This window comes from Metopolophium dirhodum, chromosome 3 (assembly GCF_019925205.1).
Source record: "Metopolophium dirhodum isolate CAU chromosome 3, ASM1992520v1, whole genome shotgun sequence".
NCBI lineage: Eukaryota > Metazoa > Arthropoda > Insecta > Hemiptera > Aphididae > Metopolophium > Metopolophium dirhodum.
This window is the reverse complement of record NC_083562.1, coordinates 37608295-37630638: the sequence shown is the minus strand read 5'-3', so window position 1 is coordinate 37630638 and position 22344 is coordinate 37608295. Positions and strand designations below refer to the sequence as shown.

Here is a 22344-nt window from a genome sequence, read left to right as displayed (position 1 = left end):
TGCGTGTACGTGTAACGTAACGTGTTTTTCGGTAGCCACAAGAGAAGCCGATGTCGAGATTTCCAAAGCATTTCGACGAGTGCACAATGCGTGCGTGTCTTGCGATAGTAAAAATAATAACGACCGAGCTCTCTCGGTGTGGGCAATAAATCGCGAGGTCTTCACATCTTCGTCCTCGGCTCGAGACGCCGCCCAAAGATCGTATTGTGTACGTAAAAACCGCGACAACAGTCTGAAATGAATAAACCTCTTAATTGCGAGCCGCACATCACGTCGTATAATAATATTATTATGTCCCCCCCCCCCTCTCCGTCCGCCAACACCGCCGTCCACGACAACCTCGGGACTTGCGGCTTTTTCACGTTTTCGGGGGGCGCGTGCGAAAGGGGTTTCACTTTTTTTCTTCATATATTATTATACGGTGCGGTAAACTTTATGTGTAATACACGCGCGCGTTATACCGCCACCGTGGTATCGTCGTCCGGGCGTATTATACAACCACAATAACAATAATAATAATAATAATAAGTTAATAATAATTTAAAAAAAAAAAAAAAACAAGAAAAATTCTCCTCTCGAGTCTCGGAAAACATTGCCTCCGCCGCCGCCGCCGCCGAGAAATTAAATTAGCGCGTCGCAAACTATAAAAATTAATAACCCAAGTGGCGCGCCGCACGGGGGATCCGAAAAAAGGGTTAGAAACGAGCAATAACCCACATCCGCGCACGCAAGGAATAACCCTTTTTCGCCGGGACGTGTTCCTTTCGTCGTCGTATTACGACACCACTACGACGGTGATGGCGGCGGTGGTAGTTCGTAATTATTATTATTAATACCGTACATAATATTATGTTATATTTAGACCGCAAAGGGGGTGGTTTGACGTTTCTTCAGACGATTCAGATCCTTGGAAAGGCGAGAGTGACTTTTTTCTCAGACTATATATCGACTTCAGAAAAATAATGCGCCGCGAGTATGCACCTTGGAGTCTTCTGCAGGTGTGTGTTTTCCAATCACATAATCTGTAAAATATACTTTGTATGATGGACGAAAAATGTATATGTAACAAAACACATCAGCCGAGTTGAAACCGTCAAGGGACGACGGTATCTCGCCCAATTTGAGTATTATTGTTCAACATAAACTTTTATTTTAAACACTGCGGACCGTAAGACCGTGCATAGTATGCAGATTACAACACTGTTGTTCCAAGGTTGATCTCAACAGTAATAATTAATATAACATATTTTATTATATCAAAACAAATTTATTATAATTTTTGAAAAATTTTTACTTTACGTCATGTTTAGTAAGCAGTATAATGGAATTAAAATAATTCATATTTTTCAAGCTTTCTACTTTCACGTATGATGACATATATTATTTTCAATTTAATATTCCGAATCAAAACGTTTTTACGAAAAATCAAATTTCAAACGAAAAGTTATTTAAAATGTAGATGAGTGGTCGTGGTGGTTGGCGAATGGGCACCCTGCGTAACGTTTGTTAGCGGTATGCATCTATTGTATTCCTATTGTTCTTATTGATTTAAAATACTTAAACTAGGTACTGGAAAATTGTTAAAAATTGAGAAAAACGGTTTCAGAATTAATGTCATTCGATAAAATAACCCATATTGTGATGCAAGTTCACCGGCAGTAGTAAAATATTATGACTTATGAGCATTACTATAATAGATAATATTATATACAACTGAAGTGAAGTAATAAAATATATATACCTACCGCAATGTCAAATTTTCTTGTCCGTCGTTTTTCCGCACCCAAAGTATTATACTGTCCAGTGTCCATATTATACTTGTGACAAATAGTATAATACATATCACATTATACAACAGTATGTTAGGTACCTGTGTATGTGTTATGTATGAACCGCGGTATACTCACGGTCGGACGATACATCTGCAGACGATATAATATTCTATTATTATTATATGTGGGGTGGTGGCATGTAGTGCATTATTTTTTCTCGACAACCGTCGTGTGTCATCGATTTGAGAACAATCATCTCGACCGACAGCATAATACAATAATATATATATAATATTATATCATATTGTAACAATTATAAATATAAAATATATGTTACATGACACCTATGTATATAATACGAACTCTACCGTATGTACGATTAACTGCTGACCGATACGTTAATATTAAAACGAACACATAATTTATTGTAAGGCAATACACACTACGATTACCGGACTCCGTATGACTATACGATACAGTTGCATAGCGCAATAGAACATAGTTGATATAATTTGTGAGTATTAATATCTGTAAGTGTTTAGTAGACAATAAAACATAATTATAACTGAAAAGGAATCCTAGTAATTTAAATATATTTAAGATTCTGATATCTACATATCTGTCCCTGGCTACGGTATTTACATCTATAGGATCCTACGATTCTCCGTGGATATCTTATATTTAAATGGTCGTTCCCCCGGCCACGTTACAATATATTATAGATGACTGTATAATATTATTATATCGCATTAAATCGCGAGCAACTCACTTGCGCCGTATAAATTTACCGTCGGCGATTTGACGTATAACGTTTGTGTTAATAATGACATAATATCGTGTTCTGCGGGTGTGTATGCGCGAGGATATTTCGATCGAAAACACGACAAAGCTTTTTAAAATAAAAATGTACCCTTCGATCGCCGGGGAATATATTATATTATAATAATATGTACATGTATAGAGTTAAATTCACGCGAAAAGAAATAGAAAAACGCGAAACTGCGCAGTTCGGTGTCGTGGTTTACACGACTAAGTGCGATTATAACAAAAAACATATTACAGTGAAACTTCCATACAACGAACTTCCATTTAACGAAATTTTCTGTTTAACGAAATATTTTTAAGAACTACGACCTTCATTGTTAATTACACGTAAATGTATCTCCAAATAATGAATCTAATGTTTCTATAATATAACGAAATAATTATTCGATAAAAACCAGTTTTTGTAAATGTTGTCACTATCAAATTTTATTAATTATTATTACACTGTGAGATTGTATTTCTGAGGTATCGAAAGCTTGGAGAAGTGTACAAATGAAATTATTGAAACCGATATTGAAATACCAGATGTACAACGAGAACGGAAGTTAGTTCACTGCGATGGCGTTACTTTACAAGATTATTTGAAAATTGATGAAGATATTGCCGTATATGAAGCACTTACTGAAGAACGTATTGTAGAAGAGGTTAGAAAAAAAGAAAATCCTGATGAATTTGAAGAAGAATACGACGAAGAGGAACATGCAGTAGAACAATTCAAACTCACAGAAGAAGACATATTAAACGCTTTATCAGTGGTAAGAAATGGTTTTAGACAAGAAGCAAATGTTCCCGATGAAATTTTTTTTAAACTTGACAATATAGAAACTTTTTACGAGAAAAGGACAATTTTCAAAAATAATAAGCAAACAAAACTTACAGGTTATTTCTTTTAAATTACATTTAAGGTTAAAAATTAAATTAAACTATAATATGATGTTTGATGTTGTTTTTTACATACATACATAATTAAATTTAAAAAGAAAAGTTAAAAAAAATACGTAATTCTATTTAACGAATTCCTCCATATAACGCATTTTTTTTGCTGCTTATTCGACTTCGTTATATGGAAGTTTCACTATATGGGTAGAAATGCAGTCGAGTTAGCTTACATTCGGATATTTGCAAGATACCGAGAGCATCGGATCATTATTATGGCTGGTATTGAGAACACGGAAAAACAAAAAAACAAAAAAAACATTAAAAATGACTTACACATTTTTTAACATAAATAATAATATTATTTTTTTGTGTTGGATAAACCTTCGCTTTGTTTTTTTGACCGATATTTAGTAAAAGTTTTCGTTGGCATGGTTTTACTATTATTAACAAAAACATAATATTTATGATCCGTAGTTTTTCCTTGGAGAGGAAAAATATCAAGTGGCGTGCTCCTCTTTTTATTTTACTTACTTATTTATTATTATATTTTATTGTGGTATTATTATAAACGTCAAAAGTTTTTCAAGACATAAAACCAGGGCTTAAAACCGGTAACCGGTTTTATTGGTTATCGGTAATCAATAGGTAAATATCTAAGTATTAACATCAAAGCGGTTACCTCGTATTTTCAATCGCGGTTTTATAACCGAAACCCATTCCCGGCCAAAAAAATTAACGGTTTTTTCGCGGAATTTAATACTTGAATAATTATGTCATGTATCATGATTTCAATATTATAGTTGAATTTAATTTTTCAGCTATTTTTAAATTTTTTTCCCCAATTAATTGCCGTCGAGTATTGCTTATCTGTTGTGAATATGACATATATATATATATATATATATAGGTATAATTGTTTAACTATATTATATTATAATTAATACTGTCGTAAACTTCGTCGTTGATGATTGTTTTTTTATTGATCTTTGTTTCTTAGAGATATACACATTTATGTACGGTGCCACAACTTATTGCCATAGATAGGGGACCTTCCAAGTTTAATCTCAAGCAATTTGTTTCAAAATTTTTAGGTTTTTATCACATTATACTTTGTTTTGCATACATTCATAAACAGTTTAGTATTAAATTATGACTCCCAGCGCCCAAACCTTCCTGGTTCTGCATTTGATATATTTTGAAGTGTTTGCTCCAAAGGCTAGCGTAGAATGCTCGATCTGCAGGTCTAGGTTTTGGGGTACTGTAATATGCACAATACAACCAAAAAGTTCCGTGTCAATGTATCACTCTTAGTGGTCATCTTGAAAAGTTGTTATATTTAATTTTGGTTTCTTACAGTTATAAATAAGAAAATGATGACAGTAACATTTTTTTATGCAATTTATTTTTTTGACTTACGAAGATCGCCATCATCTTGATCATTTGTCTTAAACTTTAAAGCAGTCTGAAAAAATAAATAATAAATATTTAATTTGAGGGAAATCGACCAAATTAAAGCATACTAAGTTTTTGATTTTGTAATAATAATAGTTATTATTATTGCCACCCACGAATGGCCTGAATAAACCGTTTTAAAAATATGATGAAAAAATTGAAAAAATTATTTTTAAAAACCAGTTTTAACCGGTAATCGATTACCAAAAAACCCCATCAACCGCGGTTTTTAAACGATTAACGGTTATCATAGTGTTTGAAATATGTTTAAAGAAACGGTTACCGATTACCAAAACATCGAAATTAAACGATAACCGGTTACCGGTTTTATTGATAACGGTTTTAAGCCCTGCATGAAACTATTAACTGTTCCGTTTGTCGGTATAATTTATTATTCACTTTTAATCTACAGCCGATTGGCTGTTGCAGTGTGCTATATTATATTATGACAGTCTCAGTTAGGTTAGGTTAGGTCCCGGATTTGCTCATCGTATTCTAATAACTCGTAAACTATACGCGCCGTCTAAGTTTCGATTTAGATACGTTGAACAACGTTTTCGAGCTAATCATTGAACAGAAAAATAAAGCGTAGTTGTTGTTTGGAGAAAAAAAATGAATTTTTTATCGCCGCAATATTATTTATTATGACGCTCTCAATATTTAAACGGCAAAACAAATCTAACCTATGTCGAAAGTCTTTGTGATAAAAATCCTGTATAACATCAATTGTACAGTCCATACTATATACTACGCGTAGTATACAATCAATACGAATAATATAAAAACACCAATAGGTAGGTTACTTACTTACTTGGTAGGACGGCTTTACGCCTATATACTATGCCAGGCTTTTTGCCTTTGCTAGTAGCTGGATGTCAAGTGGAATTTGCAAATTAAGAATTTTTTTTTTTTTTTATTTATATTATAGGTTGGTAACCAATAGGTAGGTACGTTCTGCAATTTAATTTATACTTTGCATCAAAATTAGTGATGGGAACTATCGAATAGTCACTATCTAACTATTCGATAGTAGTTCACTATCGAACTATTCGATAAGAGTTCACTATTCGAACTATTCGATAGTCATCTATAACCTGTTCGAATATGAAAACTATTCGAATAGTTTATTCGAATAATTTATCGAATAGTTTATCGAATAGATAGTACTGGTTGCCCATAGACCTATGCTGAGATCGTTTTAAACTCGCAACCAAATTAAATGACCAGAACAGCTGGAATATTCACCACTAGTTAATCTTGACAAATAAGAATGCGATGCCGCCGTCAGTCAAAAGTCTAAAAAATGCAATAGAGCAGCGACCCGTTTGCCGGTAAAGGTACTCATTTGGTCATCTCTGCATTAAAAACAATACAAACGTACAACATAATAAAAAATTAAGAGCCGTTTCACGCAAACGAGAACCACTCGGGCTATTAATAGTCCACCGAACTATTCGATAGTTTCTATTAAAAACTACTAATCGGTTATGTTAAAAACATTCGAATAGATATTGATTGATAGTTTATTAAAACTATCGAATACCATTCGATTGTGCCCATCACTGATTAAAATAATATGAATACCGACGGGTCTGCGCGAGTTCCACTACTTTGCCGTTTGCGTATTATTATAATATTCCGTCTTTGGCGCCGCGTTTTATAACAATAATGACGTCTCACTCTCTCACGATACTATTTGATATCATAATGACGTCATGTACATCGCATACTACATTATTAAAATATAATATGTACGTGCACAGTTCGTATTCAGATATAACATATATATATAATATTATATGCTGTTATCATATCGCCCGGTCGGCTTTTTATTATTCTGTCCGCGCGGAATTTGCAGCACGCGGTCTCGGCCCCGCGTCCAACCGACTGTTTTCACCGTCGTGGAGGCGACCATAAGTCGTCCACGCAAATATGTTGATTTTTCCCGTACACACATAGGTATTGTATACGTGTATAATATACTTTTTATGTTTTTTTACGGCGGTCGTGAAAAACACTCGCAGACCTGCCCGAGTGGAAGATGGTGGGTGGGGAGGGGGGGCGAGGGGGTGTGCGAACGAGGACGGGACAGATGCATATCGCATTACCCCCACGCTAGTTCACACCGGCAAACATGATATGTATATATACGTACACATATAATATAATATGCGAATAATAATATAGTGTGTCTGCGCGTCGTCGTCGTCGTCGTCGTCGCGGCCGTGTCGACTTAATGCAGACATAAAAGAAGAAAACGGGGAAAAACACTTTTGTACACCACAACATATACATAATATTATAATAACGCGGGCGCGCGTATATGCGTGTGATCGTACGTGTCGGGAAAATAAAAAATAAAGGAAAAAAAAAGAAGAAAGTATGAGAGAAAAACACTTTGCGCCCGCGGTAGTGGTGGTGGTGGTGGGTGGTGGTGCGAAAGACCGACGCTCGCGCTCGTATAATAATAATATTATATTATATATATATTCGTATCCACTGCAGTACGCGATTTGAATTTCTAACCGGCGGTGGCTGGTCCGACGAGGGTGTTATTTATATACATATATGGCCGTTGAACGATGCGTTTTGTGTTTTATGTGAAAATTCGCGCACATACACACACACACGCCCGCGCCTACCCACTGCAGCGTGTCGCCGCCGCAACAATCTACTTAACTTATCCGAAGCACACGCACACGCGGAATACTCGACGAGAGGAGGGAAAAGTCCACCGCCGCGTTGGGTGTTGTTGTCGACACTTTTAACAGAATTGCTTTCCGACTGCGAACTCCGTTTGTGTGTGCGTGTCGGACATTTTTTTTTCCTCTCTTTCTTCGTCTCCTTCTTCTTCTACACTTTTTATGTATACGCGCGGACGCGATTTTTTATCGCCCAACACATTACGCGCAGGCCTCCTCCGGGGCTATTTGTCCTGCCGACCGATCCATTTAATAACGTCCCGGGGTGTCGTTGCCAATTTCCTACATTATTCAATAAACCCTCTGCCGGGACAGTGAGTTAACGTGTGCGTGCTAGGCGTTTCCGTACACAACAATATCCGGCCATCACACACACACACACGGCTATCAACCGCATTTATATACGATGATAGTCGGTGACCGTTTACATATATGTGTGTGTGGGTGTGTGGGTGTGTGTGTATATAGTCGTAAAAGAACACGTATATAATATATACAGACGTAAAAAAACTGTACCCGCTCGCGATTATTCGATTAGTCCATGAATATGTATTTCACGGCCGCCACAGTAGCGCTTTCCCGAGACGGGAAAAAGATTTATGTAGGTACCTATAAAAATGCGTTTGACCTCTGACGCTCGCGCGTAAAGTAGGCCCGGCGCAGCGGTTTTTCCGACAAAAGAAAATTAATGAAATCTCACCGCTGCAACAGTGACAGTGTATAACATAGTGTTGTTCGACACCCACGGTCGAGTTAACCCTCCGCCATCGATGTATTTCCGCCCATTAGGCTGGCCGACGCTAGTTTTCGATCACTGTAATAGTATATTATATTATTATTACATCGACGAGTCACGAATTGAACGAAAAATAATCTTTACGGAATAACTTACAATAATATTGTAATACCATTGCAGAATAGACACGTGTATTATAATATTACGCTAACGCTAGCAATATTATTATGATATTATTATACCTACCTGCGATTACGCGAACAACGCACGACATACCTACTTCAAGATCGGTTTATCGGTGGTCTAGTTTACCAAAATAATAATATTTGAAAAAATATTTGAATTCAGCAGAAAAATGTCTGTAGATCGCACGAGACATTTTCCGTTAGTAATATTAACTTTAACTGCGATTCGAAAAAGTTCATATTTTCAAGTTTTTGATTACAGTTCACAATAATATAATATATAATTTAGTTTTTACAATGTGCTTCGTATAGGATCCATGGACATTTTTCTGGCGAGTTCAAATTTTTTTTCAGAGTCAAAATCGATCTTGTCAATGCTTCAGGTCTTTTCAGCTAAAATTGACGGCAGTAGGGAGGCCCCTTAATAATGATATTATCAAACACAATAAATTAAAATGAAATTGTATATATTGTTTTTAAATTCATAATGATTTAAAATCTAACTTTGTTTTTCAGGGCAAAGTTTTCAATGACCTTATTGAACGTATTTCTTCTCCTCGGAGGAATGGTAACAAGAGAAAAGACTGACCTTTAGGTATATTACGCTATGGAATGAGCAAGATTTTTTCAAATTTATTTGCAAACCATTTACGTTATCAATAGAATTGATGTAACCGTAAATCGTAATATAATCACAAGATATAGGAACAATATGAACAATGAACCATGAAACAATTTCATTGTTCACAATCTGATCTTCTGATTATCATATTTGAAATCGTTCAATTGGTATTATAAAATAATATAAAATATTATCACAAATCGGATAAATTTGTTGACAAATGAATCTAATAATATTGTATTATAATAATAATATGTATTGTAATTGGTACGTACCTACACTAAAAAAATATCAAGGATCCCTTACAATTACATCTCCTCATATAGGTACATCCCCCCCATAACTCAGCACATTATTCCTCCCGTAAATACGTCCATGTTTGGTCGAAATGTCATTTAGATAATATAGGAATAATAACCACTCATCGTCGTGTTTTCACAACTACTAGAAAAATTAAATTTTAATAAATTGTATATGTCACGTTCGGGTAGTATAGGTTGTGCACAACAATCTCGTATGGATTTAATTCTTAAGGGAGATTTTTGCTCGTCTTTTCTGTCAACACGGATGTTGTCGATACGTTTTTTCTCTTAGTTCATGTATAAAATATAGCTGGGCCTCCGATCAAGACAGGGGAGATCCCCAGACCACCCCCCAGTGATAGCTACAATAGTGGATACCGCTGTTGGAAACACAGTCGAATTATAAAAGTCGCACTAAAGGTGATTTGTTGATAAGAATTTGTGATAAGGCTTGGCCCTTTGGCGGTCTCGTTTCGAAGCCGGAAACGTTTAAAAGTCGAGTTTCAGTGTCTAGAAATATCCCATGATGGCCTATAGGAAAATCGGCAATTGGATGGTGCGATCCCCCAGCGCGTATGTCCGGTGCTCTTTTCGTGTGCGTGAAAAAATGTCAAATCGAAAACCACGTTAGAGTGCAGCAAATATACACATAATATGTTCAGTATATTATTATATATTATAATATGTTGCCATGTAAGTCACGCGGTGTATCAGGCCGGAATCGTGTATTACGTATAGCGTTCGCAGTTATCACGTGCTTAACACGTCGGTGGAACCCAAACGCCCGTCAAAAGTCGCCGAAAGGGGGAAGGCGGATGTGAGGGCATCGGACCGAGTGTATAGACACGCCGAAAGAGAATAATATAGCGACTTAAGCACGAAAACGCTATACCTACCACGCATTGCAGTGGTATTGTATACGGAAATGACACGATCGGGAAATGCGATAATGTGAATTTTGATACCGGTGTGTGTGTGTGTGTGTGAAAGTGTAAAAATCGGTAGATACAAAAGGTGCGGATGCGGATGGACGGATAGAGGGATTCTAGAGCACCGACTCTTATAAATGCGATCAACATTCGTATTTTATCACGTCAGACTTAAATAGTATTGGTGCACTTATATAATATTATGCAGTATACATATGACATCCACAAATATCTATGGTTTCGTGTGTTATATATTATATTATAGCGGCATTGGATAGAGAGAGGTGGAAAGGCATTTTAGAAGCGGCGATGGTCCTGAATGGCCCGCTATAAGCCTGAGAAGAAGAATACAAATATACAGGGTGATGTAACAGATAGAACTGATGGAACTTTTGTTCTAATCAATATTTAAAATGTTTTTTGTGTATATAATTTAAAGGCACTCGCGGTACACATAATATATTATACAAAAATAAATGTTATTTTTTAACACTGATAATAAAAAATTTAAAATTTGATTTAAATTTTTTTGGATATATTCAAAATAGCCAATTTGTGAATCTGATTATAAGAACAATTTTGATGGTAAAAACATTTATCTAAGTCAAGTAGTTTATTTTTTAGAATTTTTTTAAATATCAATACGTTAACGTTAACGTAACATCTTTTTCAAAATATTTTTTTTGGGAATTTGCTGTCATGGGTATTTCTTAAATTATTTCTTAATCATATAATTTCAACTATTTTTGTCATACATTTAAGTGGCATCATTTTTTTTTTCGTCAAGTCTTTCTGTTATACGTTGTATATAATATGTAAAGAGAAATAGAGGGGGAGAAACAGAGAGAGAGAGAGAGAGAGAGATTTAGACGTGAAACGTTTCGTTTTATATACTATATAGGTACCTAATGTTGCGATACCAGTGATTTACCAGCACGTTTATTATACTTACGCATTTATAATATATAATATAATGATCCCACGGCGTTTCTGCAATATTATAAGTAGGCTGACACGACTTTCGTATTAATTATTCATAACTATTAATTTGTTTCCTATGCGTCTACTATAATATCCTACCATTTCCTCGTTAATCGTAATAATATTATACTGCGTAACTATATAATGTTGTATGTTTTTGAAAATCGAATCAAATTTGTATGGATTTCTATGATGGGATTTACGAGTTTTTATTTTCTTTAACGAAGGCGTTGTATACATTTGAAAAAATTTTTATTTTCTCTTTCTGAAACCGAATGTATTAATGGTCGTAAAATACTTAAGTTCTTACTGTAGTAAATAAAAACTAAACGTTCGATATTATCCTTTATAATAATATACCTACCTGTGATTAGTCTAATAACGTGAACGTGTTTTTTAGAAAAGACAAGTATTAACATGAACAATATTTGATTTTTTTTCCAAAAATTAAGCGTAATATAGGACACATCAAGTGATGGTAGGTACTTGACTCCATGCAAAAGTGTTTTTAACACACAGATTCGTCGAGATAATATAATAACGGGGAAAAAAACACTCTGTATATACCGTTTGCCCATCAGCATTGGCATTCTTTAATCGTCTCACGAACTCGCGCCAAACTGTACAATATCTTCACACCCCAATACGTCGCACGGACAATCGGCTATTATTCGGTGGCTATATAAAGGCACTTTGCCCAACACTCGAGTAGTGCACCGAAAACGGTTTTCATTTCATTCTTTCGATTTGAGAAAAGTACGGATTTCCGTCGTTCTTACTGCGCAAAGACCGAACCAAATTTGCTCGTTGTTGCCATATCGTCGGTGAAACTGCAATACCTCGTAAGTCCAAAAAAGTCGAAAATGAGATATATACATCAAAATATTCGGAAAAAAATACTCTTTAAGATTGTTGTGTAAATATCTCGTATATCAAATTTCCAAAGAGGTTATAAATGTTCAAATAATATATCGTAGTATGTAATTTTTACCCGAAAAATAATATTATAGTTTGTCTACAATATTATATTGTTATAGTACTCGTACGTATAAAGGTATATAGGTATCATATGGAGTTTTATAAGCACGTGTACCATGTTAGCTGATACTTATACGCAAGTGGATGCTATATCAGAGTCGTAAATTTAAAAAATAATACATACCTACCTACCCGCAATCGAAAAGATTCCAGTGCCATTTTTTTTATAGTAGCTCAACTCTTCTAACCTTGATAACATAATGTAGTAAATTTAAGCGGATTCGTCCGCTGTCGTCCTTATTGCTGTTCGTACACACAAACAACAATAATGTAATTATTATTATTCGGATAGGTTATATAATGTTTATTTGCAATATGAAATCAAGCTTGGTTTTTAAGTAAAATGTTCTTAACCTTGCAGCAGTTTTTCTCCGTTTTTCTGTGAATAATAATAAAAACGTGTTAACATCCATTAAAAAAAAAAATCTTTTAGACGCTTTTCGACAATTTATACTGAATGATAATTATTAATGTTCCAACGTTGTAAATATTTTTTGTTTTTAATGTAATCTACGTACCAATAAAAATAAACAGTTACATTTATTACAACAAGCGTAGCATTTAAAATACCATAATAGTAAACATTAAATTCCCAAGACGTACGATTAAATAATATGTAACTAAAGAATAATGTAATGTTCTTTAATTTATCATAGGTACTATCGTATATAAATGTTATTATACTAATATACGTATTATTCCTAATTTTAAGAGACATTTTTGCCATTTTGAAGTTAAAAGTTTTGTTTAAGTACAGAAAATCACCTAATGTAAGTACCTATATAGTTTTTTAAATATTAATGATTTTTAACTGTATTTATAAAGACACGTCAATCATATAATAATGTAGAATTTATATGGTTTTATAACGCAAATAAAATCTTTGTAAACTTTCTTTATAACCCCCCCCCCCCCCCTCAAACTCTGCTTTTTAGGGGTGCGATATTTAGCGATAAAAATAATATTAATTATAATTTTGTACCTATACCTTTTACCCATGTGCCGTAATTATTTAAAAAAACCATGAAATCGGTAAGACAATAATCTTCTACAGCATGATTTTGGTCAACACACTTTTTATCCCGAGATTTGAAAATGTAAATTTTCATCTGGAAATAAGATCAATTTTCATCGATTAATTACAAATGGGCAACAAAGTTTAAATCTTTATTGTTTTAATCTAATTGGTATGAAATTTTCTATCATGAGTAATGTTTTTTGATTACGTCTTGGCCCTGTTATAATAATTTCATACGCGTAGGTATTATGTTGCTAAAAAAAAACAATTGTTTAACATAATATTATAAAACAAAAGAGGAAACTATAAAAGGATCACGCGTGTTAATATAATGTCTTGGTGAGATAATTCAATCCGTTCAAAAATCCGACGGATAGAACTCGGTAAAACGGCCGTTGAAGTTAATATATTTTTACATATTTTGTGCGAGGATATATTACCTACATTATAACGGCACGGTAGTTACTCCTTTAAATCAAAATTACAATAATTATATTATTAAATGTACGTCATATATCCTACAAACTCCCTCTATTGTTAAACATAATGTACCCCCATAGTTGTAAGACCAATACTCAATTAATAATATTTTGTAATTTTTACAGGCCATAATAACCTATAAGGAGTTGAAGCCTTATTTAAATAAAAAAAATAATTATATTATATTATTAATATTCTGATGCAATACGACTCGTTTTAAATGTATCGATTTAGGTACGAAAAACTTTCAAAGTATCGAATACATGAAAACTTGGACTTTGCGACTCGCAGTGACTGAACAATAACGTAAGTACCGTAAAATCCGATAGTTATATAATGTATACGTATATTGTATTGTATTATTGTGGCCTGCAGGTCGCAACAAGTCCAAGTGCAGACAAACCACCGTTGGCTGCGTCTCATTCTCGGATGTCGGAGGACTGGGTTTAGGACTGTTTGCCGTCTCCCTATATAATATGATATACCCACATACACCCCGCCGGTTATAGCGTTAACGACACAACGTCATTATATATGGCCGCTGACACATTTGCGGACCCGAAAGGAGTTATAACGATATTATATATTTTTATTTTATTTTCAACATCGGCGGTGACTAATGGTGGTTTACATTCCGTTCGCCCTTCGCACGATATTATGATATTATAATATTTAAAACGATTACCACCGCTGTTGCGGAACCGCAAAATGTCGAAATCCGATGTAATTATATTTACATTTCTAAATAATAAATAACAGAAAAAAAAAAACAGAAACGCCGGTCATCGTTTCGATTCGTTCAGGTCATGTGACTTTAAATAATCGAACCACGCGACCGAAAACAAATAATATTAAAAAAAAAAAAAAATAATAATAACGAATTTTTAAAGAAACACCCTCGCCGCACCGCCCAACTGCGTCGCAGAAAACCACTGCGTATGTACATAACGTAATAATATTATTGTATATTATGTATAAAAGTACTATAAAATATATCAAATAACACAATAATGTCCCGACCCCGACCACCCACCGCCGCCACAACGGTGCAGCGCGAGCGTCCGGTTTAGCGATTTGGGGTTGAACTTCACCCTGTATAATATACAAACAATAATATTATATAATAATAATGTAATAATATACGAACGATCGTAAAACGTTATTTATATACACTCTAAAAATAATAGTGATTTCATTTCGTTTCGTTCAGATTTTATTTTTTTTTTTGAAAAAAATAAAAAATACTATACCACTCCTCCGCATTCGGTCAACGGATCATTTGTTCCGGGTATTGCGACCGCGCTCTTACGACTGCGTGTACGTGTACAATAATAATAACGATAATATATATATATATATATCATAATATGTACCCTCGCCGAGGGGTTTGCGTTATGGCGGAGGAAAACTTATATGCACTTATAATGTGGTCTTCCGCCGTTACGGGGTGTATAATAATATGTCTACTGCGCGCGGCGGCCGGTTGAACGCGGTAAAAATACATATAGGAATAATAAAAAAAAAAACAATCGAAATTTGAAATTTAACCGTTCGGAATGAAACGCGCGGATCCGGCGTGCGTGTGATATAAATACGCATTATTATTATTATTATTATTTATTATAATATATTGCGACGGGAAAAACACGAATATTGTAAAAACCCATAAAATAAATAATACCGTTCAAACGGATTGAAAAATATGATTTTATTATTATGACATTAAGCGACGGCCGATCGACATAATATTATCATATCATGTGACATTCGTACTTTGTGGACACGTTATTATTTATATTATACGTTTTACGGTGCGCACGCGCGTAAGTGTACGAATGAAATGCATAATATTATTTCGGTAACTGTAAATCACAACAATGTCGGATATCATTCACTGTATCCGTCAGTGACGGCGTGGAAACGATGGACGCAAGTGCAGAAATTCGTAGGACTTCATCGACGGATCTTGTCGACTATAATATTATCACGATTTAATATATTATTTTAATGTTGTTTACCTATAATGCAACTGTACTAGAGCCTTTCAGGCGTTTATAAATAAATAAATATTATCACTATTTTACACCACGAATACACCGTTTGTCGCAGATCGTTGCGACAAAATGTTTGAACTGTTTTCGGAATTTCTCATTTTACGTAATATTGTTATGGATACAGACGAGCTGCGCCGTCAAAAAACATTGACGGATTACAAAAATTACCGAGTAAGCGCACACTACTGAGAGTTTTTTTTAGTATTGATATTAATGATCATATTTATTTTTACGGAATCGATTTGGTTTTTTGGATCATTTGATCGAGCATGGATATGTTGGCTGAAATTATTTAATAATGAATTTGTTACTTTCTTAGATCAATATGTTTGTTTAGTCAAGTAGCTACCTATAGGTATGTAATAATATGTATTTAATTATTTCAATATTATTTCAATAAGTTTTTATTTTGAACGAAAAAAACGAAAAATTGCTCGTGAGTTATAATATATCATTACTTTTTAGTTTAAAGATAGGTTTTTTACTTGAAAGCGAGCCAACCGATATTTATATATTGTTTTTAATGAATATTATATAATAGATGAGCGACGACGATAAGACTGCGGAAGACGATAAGCGTCTTAGTGCGTATTTAGACTTTATAAATACCAAGACCGAGTTAACCAGTACCGAAAAATTTAGCTATAAAAATGACCACGGTACATCGTCAGAAGATGCTGTCGAGAAATTCGAAATATTCAACAGAGCTTTTGCAAAAATCGAAAACGATGCGAAAAACAAGCCACTTCATCAAAACATTAGGGTGGATATAAAGGAGCTGTCGCCGATAAAATGTCAACTGTTGGCTAAAGGCAGAGAGAGGGCTCACGACAAAAATCTAAAACAGGAAATCTACTGGGCCACAACGGAGAAACGCGCCGACGATGAAATGTCCGACACCAAAGTAGAAAAGTTATCGTTTAAGGACGTGTGGGAAGACCTGATACATATGAAATCTACCAAACAATTCTGTAAGTATTTGTTGGAAAACCCAGATTTGGAAAAGCCGAAATATCTCGTGGACGTCGGGTTTTTTAACAACACTCTGAATGCTAGAAAAAAAAAATTGGATCGAAAATCTTCACACGAAAACACAAAGTCGTTTTTTCCGCGTTTCTAGTATTTTGTTTGATGTTGAAAAACCGACGTCTACGAGATTTGTTTGTGTTTTCTAAGTCCAGGGGATGTCCTTCAAATACTTACAGGATTCTTTGTCACTTTTAGTTAGCAGGTTACAGCAGGTCTTCCCATCATACGTCCTTAAACGATAACGTTTATCAACTTTGGTTGCGGCTGATAATTAATTGGCGCGTCTCACTGTTGTGACCCAGTTAATATCCAGTTTTAGCTTTTTGCCTTGAGCTCTCTGTCTGCCTCTCGTCAACAGTTTACATTATTTTTATCGATGACAACTCTTTTGTATCCATATTAATGCTTTTGTAAAGTGGCTTGTTATTTGCGTCATTTATGACCATTGTCATTTTACCTATCCATCATATTATTAAACTCAGTGTGCACTGTGCCAGCTAAAACCGTATTTTAACCATCGTAAAAAATCAAAACACATAATATGTTGAACTGTGAATTGTAAATAATAAAAAATTTAATAAACATTGAATGGGATATAGTACATTATATTATACATTTATAATTAATAAATAAGTATTTTGCATATTGTAGGACTGCTGCTGTGGTATTATGATTTCTCCTGGTGACAAATCCGTCAGAAAAATGATTGAAGCCAGTAACTATGAGTAAAAAAAAAAAACCATGTAACAACCTATTAAGCTCAATATCAGGAATTCGATCTACAATTAATTAATTATTTTAATGAGTTAATAATAGTAAGTGAAAGAATAATCATTAAGTTAGTATCAACTCTGCTTAAACCTATTAAATGGTGTCTTACACGAAATCGTACACACGACGATGGCTATACAGTAAGGTTTAGGCATATAATATTATAAGAGGTATATAACAGGTATGTAAACATGTTTTTCAATTAGTTTTCCTCATCTTTACCTACTTTGAAGCTTAGCTTCGCAGTTCCGGCCACTGTTGTTTATATCTGGCATTATATTCTATAGTGATATTAATATTTATATACTATATTATACGAATGCGATTTAGGTTAATCATAATATTATATCATATTGTCAGCTAACCTAACCTAAGTATAAAGTGTGTTAAAATAAATCTAATTAGATTAATCGTTAACACGACAAGGATAAAAAAAAAAACGATTAAAGCGCAAACCGTAATAATTTATATAATCACTATATTCACTGGTACATCTTTAGGTACCTAAAAAAAACCAACATACATGTTAGCTATAAGTGTACGTAAACCTATTATGTCTTTATCTCTTACGCAGACTTGACGACCGTCAAAATATATTATATTATTATTATTCCAATATGGCTGGTGGCGGATAGTAAATTAATATATTATGTCCGTTCGTCAATCACCGGGAGACACGACCCTATCCGCATTTATCGCGTACATGTTAAACGCGCTGCGATAATATATTACCTAGGTATTGGTATATGAGCAATTCGTCCTGTAAACTATAATCATAATGTTATTATTGTACGTTATAAATAATAATTATAATATGCCCGAGACTGCTTGCACCTCGCGGTGTCGGATAATTGTGCGACGGATGATGCGTGTCTTGTGTGAATTACTCAACCCCGCCGATAAACGAGACGTAACAACACGCTCATGTACAAAACTTTTTGCTTGTGCTTTGTACAACGGTCGTTTGGAATTTACATACTGATGTAAGGCACTGCAAGCCTATACGACTGTCGGAGTAACTTGTTTGTCGTTCATCGTTTTGATTCGGGATTGTGCCCAATCGAGCAGGTGAGTTTTTAATAATACGAAGAGGGATTTGTATGCGTGTGACCGAGATTTCAAATGTGTAAGTGAGGTAATAATGGAGTTTTTATTTTATGCAATGGCTTTACTTATATGCATTATCCTAATCACCCTTCTCGTCATCCTATAATATATTAGATATCCAATTCACGAAAACAGGACCTCTCATAATATAATCTTAGTTGGTTAAGTTGATCAAACGCATCTTCTGAACTACCTATTCTTAGTCCACTCACTGGTTTAACTCGAAATCCAACCCAGAGCATCTCAATCGTTTCCTCCAGGTCTCACTCATAACACGCACTGGCGAGAATTAAATTCATTCCAGACGCGTCATTTAAAGAAAAATCGATGAATAAATCTCCAACCTATCTACCTTTTCATTTCAAATCTGGGAAAAGCTCTTAATTCAAAAGAACTCCAAAGAGCTATCACACTAGAATTAAAATTCAGGATAAATATAAGAACTTTATACGGCAGCGTTCCAGGAATCCATCATTCATGAAAACTGAACTTTATTGGAAAACTACCTAGTACGTGACCTCCAACATAACGAACAACGAATGGACTAATGTACTAGGTTCAATATTGGCGACCCCGATCATCAGACTTAGCTTTTAAAACTTGAAAAAATTTCCTTAAAAATTCCCTCCATAGACGTCATCCGGAGACGTCAATGATCCATCAATTTCAAACACAACGAATCGGGTAGACGATCGAGTCATTGAAACAATCGAACAACACAATGATCTAATATTCCAAAAAATTACAATATGTTTCTCTCCGTGAGAGAATCGTAGCACTGTGAGCCCAAAATCATTCTTAAGAGCTACCAACTATTTAATTTATGCGCCAGAGTCAACTACTTTCCCAAATCCGCATATGACAACATGCACATTGTACACATTAAAACTTTTCCGATATCAGTGAAGACCTTAAAGTAATACGTAATATGAATCGTAGAGATAATGCTTCTGCCAAAGTGTGGTGCGGCAAAAAGAACTGCTAGGAGTGCAATATGAAAATAAATATTACAGAATTGCGCATGTTTATTACGTTTTGCGAAAACGAATTGGCAAAAGAATGACGTCGAGTACCGTTGAAATGTGTAGAAGTTATTTTTCACGATCGTATACGCCGGTAAAAATGTAATACGTATAAACATATATATATATAAATCATGTATAACCGGTGTAGTGGTGGCTTTCCGTGTAATTAAACGGGCGGTATTGGCCGGCACGCAGACGCGCGTAATATACAATAAGTACAACACACCAGACGAACGGGAGGGGGGGGGCCGGGAGAGAATAAAACAAAAAATGAAAATACTAATAAAGAGGAAACGAAAAAAAAAAAAATCGTTCGAAAAGAATAAAGGGAAACAAACCGCAAAATCTCGACGGTACAGCCATCGCACCACCGTGCATAATAATAATAATAATAATAAAGACCACTAGGGATAAACGGGACGTCCGGAACCGCGCGGCAATAACAATATAATAATGAAAAGGCTGAGCAAACACTGGTTGATCTCTATATATTATATTACTATACATATATATATATACCACGATTATATTATACACGTGGTTACCGATCGTAAATGTGTGTGTGTGTGTGTGTACACTAAACGTCAATACATCAAAAGGCCGCGGACAAAAAGAGCGGTCCGCCCCCGCACCACCGCAGCTCGTCATCCCTTATTTCTCCTTCGGCCGCCGCGGCGTCTCTGGGGCTTTTCCGCCGGCGAAATCCTCGCGCAGCCGTCCCGCGGGTCGGCTCTTTATCCTCCGCCGGGCCCCGTCGCGCTCTCTTATGGTTTTTAATTATCCTCGAGCTGCCCGCCGCCGCGCGTCCTCGGCCCGAACACTTTTCCACCGTACCGTATAACCTTTGTCGACTTCGGCTTTTGTACTCTGGCATATTTATATTGGGTACCCATAATACATATATATATATATATATATTGTGTACGTGCGGTCCAAGCGCTCTTTTCGATGTCGTGCTGAGCGAAGGGGCAATCTCGGCCACGGATTTCACGTGCGGGGCGGCGTAATATTATATATATATATATGCGTGCAGCGCCACTATACTGTACGGCAGACGGCGATATTATGATGGTCAAAAAAAGAGAGCTGCGCATGCGACGCGTCTTTAATTTCGTTTTTGCTCCTCTGCGAAAAACCCGAATTAATGAGAATACGACCTCAAAGTGCGTTTATATAATATATAGGTATATATACCTATTTAATATGGTATAATAACAATATACCTACTGTATAATAACTCGAGCACCCCCGTCGAGCTCTCAAATATTATAATATCTATAATATTTCGGCGTCCGACTGACTGCCGCACGGGTGGGCGGCTATACACAATTTCTTAGGATTTTTCGCTCTAAACCATACGTGTTAGCTGATATGCTGCCATTATTTCCTAAACGCGCTCGTTACATTAGATCATGATATTATTATATTATACTGCATAGTGCATAATATTATAGGTATACACGACACGATGAGCGACGTCGTTCGAAATGAAATTAGGATTTTGTAGAAAAACCGTTTATATCAACTTATATTATGCTATGTTTTTAGGCTGGATACAACTTTTTATTTTCCGTCGGATTTTTCGTAAGATTTTTTAATTCGATTGTAACCACGACAAAAATAAATAATGTGAAATAATATAAATATGAAAATAGTTAATAAAATAATATGAACATAATATAATAATAATATATAATCCAATAATATGATTCACAAATTTCCGTGGAAAATATCGAGTGGTTTTGTTTAAATATTATTTATGACAGTGTTATAATATTATCAAATTATTTTTTTTCAATATTATTTCTGTATCATATTTATTATTTTATATAAATTATAGCCGCGGAAAGATTCAAGCCATACTGTATTAAGTTAATATTTCCACTGGATGTTTGAAATTTATTGAAATATATAGATACATTTTTGAAAAAAAAATCTTTATTTTTATCGTTATCAGTTTTTAAGTTGTATAAATACTTTTTTTTAAATTAATTACAAAATGCATTTTGCACTTTTTCTCTTAGTTTTCTGTAGCAGGATATTATTGAACTGTTCTGAGTGTTTCAATCTATAAAAAACCAATTTTGGACAAGTAGTTTAATACATATAGTTCCTAAACCTTACCTATACATATTTTAATTTTTAAATTTTTTTTGCGGACACTTCAATCTGTTCCTATATATAGTGTAGTACATTAATCTTAAACACTATACAAATATATTATTACACTGAAGTCGTAGAGGTAGATAATTGCTATTTCAGGGAAGTTACAAATTAAAAAAAAAAAAATTGTCCATCAATAGACAGCTGAAGACAAGCTACCCTACCAACGCCCAAGTGGAGCCTCTTCATTATTTTTTTAGCACAGTTCGTTCACCGTAAAAAGAAAAATCTCTTATCAAAAGTCATCCGTCGTTTAGTCGGCCGCGGAGCCTAT

General features: G+C 34.7%; 1 protein-coding gene across 1 annotated transcript; it reads left to right on the top strand.

Annotated features, from left to right (window-relative positions):
- The first annotated feature begins 1302 nt into the window (after window positions 1–1302).
- On the top strand, window positions 1303–17095 carry LOC132940684 (uncharacterized). The gene is made up of 3 exons (XM_061008392.1): window positions 1303–1309; window positions 3063–3352; window positions 16517–17095. The coding sequence occupies exons 1-3, from the start codon at window positions 1303–1305 to the stop codon at window positions 17093–17095; spliced, it is 876 nt and encodes a 291-aa protein (XP_060864375.1).
- The last annotated feature ends 5249 nt before the right edge of the window (window positions 17096–22344 follow it).

Coding starts and splice junctions, on each gene's coding strand:
- LOC132940684 (XM_061008392.1), top strand. Junction 3,353..16,516: donor TATTAAACGCTTTATCAGTG/GTAAGAAATGGT, acceptor ATTATATAATAG/ATGAGCGACGACGATAAGAC.